This window comes from Anolis sagrei, chromosome 7 (genome assembly GCF_037176765.1).
Source record: "Anolis sagrei isolate rAnoSag1 chromosome 7, rAnoSag1.mat, whole genome shotgun sequence".
Taxonomy (NCBI): Eukaryota; Metazoa; Chordata; class Lepidosauria; order Squamata; family Dactyloidae; genus Anolis; species Anolis sagrei.
Window position 1 is genome coordinate 24,183,908 of NC_090027.1, and position 8,678 is coordinate 24,192,585.

The window sequence follows — 8,678 nt, forward strand, 5'->3', positions numbered from 1 at the left end:
CTTCTTGCGGCAACACCAGAGGCACTCCAAGTGGCCAGATACTGGTCAAAGGACATTTAATCAACTACCAAGCTTGCAAAATCTGTGGTTTTTGTTTTGTGTTTGTTTTGTTCTGTTAGGAATGTAATCCAATGGTCTAGTTGCTGATAAATAAATTATTATTATTATCATGATTATTATTATTATGATATTCTAGGAGCTCTAAAAGGGCCAGAGTTGCCTGAAGTTTATATTCTCATTCCAGGGAAGCCATACATGAAGTTCCTTTTCCCCTCAGCCTATAAGAATCCTATAAGAAGAGTGACAAAACATAGCCCAGGCCTAGCTTGTTCTCCAGACCCTTGATCATTTTAGTTGCCCTCTTCTGGACACATTCCAGCTTGTCAATATCTCTCTCCTTCCAACCAGGTAAATTCCTTCCCTTCCTCTCCACTCCACTCCAAAATGGCGCCTCCCTACTGACTGGAAAGAAAGGAAACTTCACTCCCAGGCCACGCCCACGAGGCAACGTGTCCAATGGGTGTGCAGCTTCGGCGGTTACGGCCACGCCCATTGAGCGGCGCGTCGGAGGGGTTGCTGTTGGACAACGGTTGGTTAAAACGGCGCCTGCGTGGGAGGAAGTCCCTCCCCCGGAAAGCGGAAACAGGCCTGTGGACAAGGCCTATTATAGCTCCTCGCGTTCCCCATGGCGTCAAGGTTACTCAGGGTCTGCGGCCTTTTCCAAGGGCTCGCCGCGGGCCGGAATGCCCTCCCTCTAGGGCCGCTGCGCCTGGCCGGAGCCTCTCGCTGCATGGGAGCCGGAGGTGAGGCTGGGTTAGGGCATTTTCACACAGACTTTGGCCAACTTGGGCCTTCCCTCCAGGTATTTTGAGCTTCAACCCCCGCAATCCCTAACAGCTCAGGCCCCTTCCTTTTCCCTCCTTTGCACTATTTGAAGCTTCTGAACCGTCTTAGAATCAAAGAGTTGGAAGAAACCTCATGGGCCATCCAGTCCAATCTCATTCTGCCAAGAAGCAGAAATATTGCATTCAAATCACCCCTGACAGATGGCCATCCAGCCTCTGTTTAGAAGCTTCCAAAGAAGGAGCCTCCACCACACTCCGGGGCAGAGAGTTCCACTGCTGAACGGCTCTCACAGTCAGGAAGTTCTTCCTCATGTTCAGATGGAATCTCCATTCTTGTAGTTTGAAGCCATTGTTTTGCGTCCTAGTCTCTAAGGAAGCAGAAAACAAGCTTGCTCCCTCCTCCCTGTGGCTTCCTCTCACATATTTATACATGGCTATCATGTCTCCTCTCAGCCTTCTCTTCTTCAGGCTACACATGCCCAGCTCCTTAAGCCGCTCCTCATAGGGCTTGTTCTCCAGACCCTTGATCATTTTAGTCGCCCTCCTCTGGACACATTCCAGCTTGTCAATATCTCTCTTCAATTGTGGTGCCCAGAATTGGACACAATATTCCAGGTGTGGTCTAACCAAGGCGGAATAGAGGGGGAGCATTACTTCCCTAGATCTAGATACTATGCTCCTATTGATGCAGGCCAAAATCCCATTGGCTTTTTTTGCCGCCACATCACATTGTTGGCTCATGTTTAACTTGTTGTCCAATATAAACGGAGCCCCCAGTGGTCTTTTTCACACGTACTGCTCTTAGGCAGCCCCACATAGAGTGCATTGCAGTAATCAATTCGAGATGTAACTAAGGCCTGGACCACCGTGGCCAAGTATGGCTTCACGAGGGTTTTTTTTGTTTGTTTGTTTTGTTGTGTCAGGAGTGACTTGAGAAACTGCAAGTCGCTTCTGGTGTGAGAGAATTGGCCGTCTGCAAGGACGTTGCCCAGGGGACGCCCGGATGATTTGATGTTTTTATCATCCTTGTGGGAGGCTTCTCTCATGTCCCTACATGAGGAGCTGGAGCTGATAGAGGGAGCTCATCCGCCTCTCCCCGGATTTGAACCTGCGACCTGTCGGTCTTCAATCCTGCCAGCACAGGTGTTTAACCCATTTCACCACCAGGGGCTCCATGGCTTCCCGAGGTACAGTTGATATACAAGCTTTTATTGTACACTGAGGTTTTTTTCAGTGATTTTACAAGTGATGGTCACTTGTTAGCCTGATACGTGTACTGTGCCCAAATTTGGTGTCAGTTGGTCCAGTGATTTTTGAGTTATGTTAATCCCACAAATGAACATTACATTTTTAATTATATAGATACTAGCTGTCCCCTGCCACGCGTTGCTGTGGCCCAGGCTGTTGATCTGGAAAATAAAGTAATTAGAAAGTGTTGGTTTCTAATATATGTAATTTCTTTATGCTTGTGGGTAAACAGTATTTCTTGCTGTTTCTTTGTCAGTGTTGATTTGGAGATTGTCTGGTTTGCCTGCTCTGGAACATGCAACATATCATTGTCCTTTTTAGGGGTCCTTTTCAAATCTATGGTACTATATCTCTCTCTATGTGAATCATATATATCTATCTATACCTATGGCTGGATGCCTCTTTGTCAGAAGGGCTTTGATTATGTTTTCTTGTCCTGATGAAGGGAGTTGGACTGGATGGCCTTAAGTATGAGGGTTCTGTGTGGGAAGTTTGCCCCAATTCTGTCGTTGGTAGGGTTCAGCGTGCGCTTTGATTGTACGTGAACTATAAATCCCAGTAACTACAACTCCCAAATGTCAAGGTCTATTTTCCTCAAACTCCATCTGTGTTCATATTTGGGCATATGGAATATTTGCGCCAAGTTTGGTCCATATCCATCATTGTATGAGTCCACAGTGCTCTCTGGATGTAGGTGAACTACAACTCCCAAACTCAAGGTCAATGCCCACCAAACCCTTCTAGTGTTTTCTGTTGGTCATGGGAGTTCTGTGTGCCACATTTGGTTCAATTCCATCATTGGTGGAGTTCAGAATGCTCTTTGATTGTAAATAAAGTACGTATAACACCCAGCGACTACAACTCCCAAATGACAAGATCAATTTTTGAGTTATGTTAATCCCACAAACGAACATTACATTTTTATTTATATAGATAGGCCCTCCTTGCATTCCAAAAAAAATTCTTAAGCCTTTGAGCAATACATATAGTGATTCGAATGTGACTGATGAGACTGGTAATGGACTGATCTTGGATCACGATTTTAAACTCAAGATATTTTAGAATTTTAAATCTTGGATGTTTATAATTGTTTTAATTGTTTTTTAATTAATTTCTTAATTTAATGTCCGGCATCTAGTGGTGGCCTATTGTAAACCACCCTGAGTCCACCCCTCGGGGGTGAAAAGGACGGAGTATAAATACATGAAATAAATACATGTGGGCTAGCCAAAACTATGGCTAGGTGGATCTGTAATTGGTTAAGTGAATGAACCCAGTGGGTGATTCTTCCCAGCGCTTCTTCTTCATTCTGGAAAGAAATGACGAGTGGCGTATCGCAGGTTTCCATCATGGACCTGGTTTTGTTCAACATCTTTATTAATGGCTTAGATCAGTGGTTCTCAATCTGTGGGTCCCCAAGTGTTTTGGCCTACAACTCCCAGAAATCCCAGCCAGTTTACCACCTGGGGATCCACAGGTTGAGAACCACTGACTTAGATTAGGGGTTAGAAAGCATGATCATCAAGTTTGCAGGTGACACCAAATTGGGAGGGAGAGCCAATACTCCAGAAGACAGGAGCAGAATTCAAAATGATCTTGACAGATTAGAGAGATGATTGGCCAAAACTAACAAAAAGGAGTTCAAATGCAAGATACTCCACAGGCAGAAAAAATGAAATGCAAAGATACAGAATGGGGGACGATGCCTGGCTCAACGGCAGTACATGTGAAAAAGATATTGGGAGTCGTCATGGGAAACAGGCCGAACATGAGCCAATTGTGTGATGAAGCAGCTCAAAAGGCCAATGAGATTTTGGCCTGCATCAATAGAAATCTAGTGTCTAGATTCAAGGAAGTCATGCTACCCCTGCATTCAGCCTTGGTCAGACCACACCTGGAATCACACTTGTTCTGTCACGCGCTGGGCCTGTAAATATTTGTCTTTAGTACAGGATGTGTAACCTTTGCCCAGCGGGAAGCCAAGGAGAAGTTCTCAAAGGTTTCCCCCACAAAGAGTCTTCATATGGCTTGAGAAGTACAATAAAGTATTTTATTAATGAACAATCAAACAGGAACTTCTCTTGTCTTCAGTAAAATTAAGCAAATAATTCCAAGCTTTTAGGTAACTGGTAAATTCCTAAACTTGCCCACGAAGGACAAGCAACTATCTTCAATAACTTCCTCTTTAAAGGAAAAACCCCTTTTTTAACTTCTCCCAAGATGACTGAAATCCAACCCTCACTGATGTGGGCTCCGCTACCAGGCCGAACTGCTTCTCGAACGCCGAGTGGACCTACCAGCAAGGCAGTGGATGTTCTCCAGCTGGAGTTCTTTAGTCTTTAAGACTGTTTTCCTGGAAATACCTAAAGCTGTAGGAATGCTTCCCTGGAGCTCTTAGGAGACTCTTAAAGCTGTTCTCCCCTGGGAATTCTTAAAGCTGTGGGGATGCTTCCTTGGATTCTTAAAGGTTGAAGCTTTTGTACAGGGGAAGTTACACACATCCTATACATAAGCTAACCTGGCTGAGACTAACTAAGAAATGGCTCCCTTCCCTCCAAAGCCCAAAAAGGGGGCGGAACTAGGGAACCTAATGATGATGGGCAGGTGGCTTGCCCTATAACTGCAACCAAAAGAAGCCACCTATCTGCAGCGTCCCTGAAACTTAGGACTGCAAACATACATTCAATGCAAAGCAAACAAAATTGGAACTTCTGGTACAGCTGTTCTAGAACAACACTTGTGTCCAAGTGTGTCTCTGCTCCAAGGCTGGATTGTGGAGTGATGGCCAACTGAACCTCATCCTCGGCATAAACCTTTCCCCTCAGGAACTCTCACCATCCGACGGCCTCAGCTTCTCTGGCCCCCTATAGGCCACTGCAGCAGCCCACTGGCCCTTCAGCTACTAGTGTCCACCTCCATGTTCTGGCAGGGATTCTAGGTGATGGGTTGGGACCCTTGGGTCCTCCTTGGAAGATTTAGCTCACCCACCTTCCCTCTCAATTTGTTTCCAGTGAAGCAGAGACCGTGCGGACTTAATTTTAGTAGCACCAAGCCTGACACGATTGCTTCCAGCGGGTGGTGGGACTTGTAAAGGCGTGTTAATGCAATGTATTCAGCATATAACAGTCTTCTAGGCGTGAATGTTATTTTAGTACGTAACTCAGTAGAAGAAGAGAACTGTGTTATTCACGGAATGCATCAAACATTATTTTCCTGCTGTCTGAATCCATTGCAGGATTCCTTCCCCTCTAGCTTCTCACTGTCCTTCTCTATCTTAGGCATCCCCACAGATGAAGAGCAAGCGACAGGATTGGAAAGGAAAGTTTTGAAGGCTTTGGAGAAGGGCCTGGTGAGTACAAAGAACCTCCTAATCAGATATTCATTCTGCTCTTCATAATTGGCAACTGCCTATCTATGAAAGATTGGTTTGCCAGTTTGCTTTGTCTGAGCAGCTTGGGTTCTCAGAGGAGTTCACAGGGTGGCAGCAATCACCCGCTCAAGTTCTCCAGTACTTTTCATAAAAATGGGACTTGCTGTAGTACAGTCTACCCAACTGTTAAGAACAACGGTCTGGGAAATAGGGGCTCAATTCTGGCTCACTCCATTTGAATCCCAGGAATAAACAGCTGGCCAGGCTGGTTTTTGAGTTAATGCTAAATATACAAGAAGTTGGTTCTTGTATATTTAGCAGCAACACAAAAATTACTAGGAAGTATCAAAAGGGTTATATTTGCGGCAAGCGCATTTATTGCTGAGAATCCTAACAGGAAAACTATTGTTTTGTATTGTATTGTTATGTTGTGTTTTGAGGCCTTGGCCTTTGTAAGCCGCATCGAGTCCTTCGGGAGATGCTAGCGGGGTACAAATAAAGTTAATAAATAATAATAATAATAATAATAATAATAATAATAATAATAAAACAGTACACTGGAGTTTAAGTCTTCCTGCTAGTCTCCTGACTTCTCTCTTGTTGGTTATAGGATCCCTACAGCATGTTTCCACCCAAAGCGCGTGCTGGAACCAAGGAGGACCCCAACCTTGTCCCCTCAATCACAGACAAGCGCATTGTAGGCTGTATCTGTAAGTGTCTCCTCATATAAGGTGGTTCCTTGGCTTAACCGTAACATTTCAAGGAAACAGCTTGTGCATAATTCTGTATCATGATTTGAAAACAGTCTGCTGGGAATGAGCATTTTTGGAGTCTTGATAAAGGGTTTCCAAGTCTGGGAGGAAAGCTAAGAAGAGAACACGGTGAAAGTAAATAGCTTGTTGTTAGCCCCAATTAGAGAAAACCAAGCAAGTCAATAGGATTTAACTATATTCAACAATTAATTCAGTGTGTGTTCTCTGGTTGACATTAAGAGAACTTGATACACATTCCCCGTGACAGAATAAGATCTTAACAGATTTTAGTCACGATTCCTTCCTAAAGCAGAGTTTTTGCTCACCACAGCTCAATGGGTCTAGGCACATCTGTTGTATTAAGGTTTATATCCAGTCCTGTGTAATAGATGAATATAATAACCAGTTGCAGTTGTTCCCCTGGTCCATGGACAGAGCTGCAGCACACCAAGCATAGTCCTCTGGATGTAGTTGGATTGTAACTTCCAGCAGTCTCATCATTGATTGTGCTGGCTGAAGCAGAATAGAGTTGCAGTTCAGCCTCATGCTTCTCTTTAGCTCCATGTGACTCCTTCATCCCGTGTTTGCTTCTCTTCAGTGCTGTAGTCAGGTTCTATTTAGCAAGTCCACTTTTCTCTCGTATGTGTTGATTGATCTTGATTGCTACTGGATCTTGTTTGTTAAGAAAACCTTAAATGAACAGTGTTTGCCTCTTAGGTTCGTGACTAATGTTGCTTCCCTTTTGTTAGTTGCATAGCATCTCAATGACTTCCTGTCCTGTTCTCTCTCCCAGGTGAGGAGGACAACAGTGCCGTGATCTGGTTCTGGGTTCACAAGGGCGAGCTTCACCGCTGCCCTTCCTGCGGGACCCACTACAAACTGGTTCCCCACCAGCTGCCATGATCTGACGGACCTGCTGAAGTCTGCTGAGTTCTCTATTTATGGTTTCTGAGATCCAAGCCTAAGCAGCACAGCTGTTTGGATCACCAATGTACCACATTTCTTGCAACTGAATAAAGTCGTTTGACTCCTTGTGTGAAATTGCTTTTCTTGTGTGGTCCAGGCCTTCAGCTAAGACTGAAATCCATACTAAGAAGCTGTGGGACATAAATTTCATAGAATTCTTTTATTTATGTCAATATTGACCAGGTACAAAGATAGTATGGTCTCCCTCTTTTAAAATAGATGTTTTGGTCTTGGCTAGGGCTGATGGGAATTAAATTATCTCCAGATCTGAAGGAGGACATGTTCCTCAGCTGTATCTGTACACTCAGAAAGATCCAACAAAGGGATATGTGCCTACAATGCTTTAGCACAGCTGGTAAGTCACCAGCAATGATAAGATCTATCAACCGAAAAGTTGCCAGTTCAAAGCCAATGGCTGGTGTGAGCTTCTGACTGTCAGCCCAGCTTACTATTTACCTAAGCAGTTCAAAAACAGCTTGAGCTGTAAGTAGAGAAATTCGGTACTGCTAAAACAAGCCAGGGAGGTATTTTATGACACCATAAAGAAAAATATCAGAAAATGCCTGACAACCAAAAGGAGGAAGTCCTGATAGCCCTTCATCATAGAGGATGGAGTGATAGCACCCCCCGTGGCTGGATTTAAGCACAACCTCCAAGGCGCCCAAAAAAAAAAAAGCTGGACGTCGACACAACATACCTCCTTTCTGTTCTGTCTCTGTCTTGTCTATCCAAAACGGCATTATTTGCTGTGTATGTGTACTGTGACCTGCCCTGAGGTCCCTTGGGGAGATAGGGTGTAATAAAATTAAAGTATTACATTACAATGATTTCCTGAAGCATAAATGAGTGGCTCGAAGCAAACATTTTGGCCTTCAATGGGTATATGCAAGTAAAGGTTTCCCCTTGACATTGTCTAGTGGTGTCCAACTTTGGGAGGTGCTGCTCATCACCATTTCTAAGCCAAAGAACTGGCATCCAGGGACACCATCAAGGTCATGTGGCCAGCATGACTGCATGGAGTGCTGTTACCTTCCTTTTGAAGCTGTACAATTCTCATGTTTTCGAACTGCTAGGTCGGCAGAAGAGTGGGAGCTCACCCCGCTCCCCGGATTCGAACTGCCGACCTTGTGGTCAGCAAGTTCTGCAGCTTAGTAGCTTAACTGCTGCACCATCAGGGGCTCAATGTTTATATCGTTAACATAAATACAAGAAAGACTGAGCAACTATAAAAGAGTATTTGCCATAACAGTTGTGCATTATCTCCAGGATCAGAGGCAACTTTCCTCTAAATCAGGGAAGGAATTTCAGGCCAAATCCAGGCCTGATCATTCTTTCCATTGCTATATCTATCGTCCAACCATTGCATGGATTTAATGATTACCACCAAAAGATGAGCTGGAATAGAGAGTCACTTTTCGAATGCTGATAAGTTGCATATGACCTAACTGAGAAGTGCTGCTTTGAAACAGAACTCCTGTCTTCATATTGAAACACATT

General features: G+C 44.4%; 1 protein-coding gene across 1 annotated transcript; it reads left to right on the forward strand.

Annotated features, from left to right (window-relative positions):
• The first annotated feature begins 605 nt into the window (after nt 1-605).
• On the forward strand, nt 606-7,249 carry COX5B (cytochrome c oxidase subunit 5B). The gene is made up of 4 exons (XM_060787693.2): nt 606-803; nt 5,372-5,442; nt 6,074-6,173; nt 7,009-7,249. Exons 1-4 carry the CDS (start codon nt 686-688, stop codon nt 7,116-7,118), a joined length of 399 nt encoding a protein of 132 aa, XP_060643676.1. The 5' UTR covers nt 606-685; the 3' UTR covers nt 7,119-7,249.
• The last annotated feature ends 1,429 nt before the right edge of the window (nt 7,250-8,678 follow it).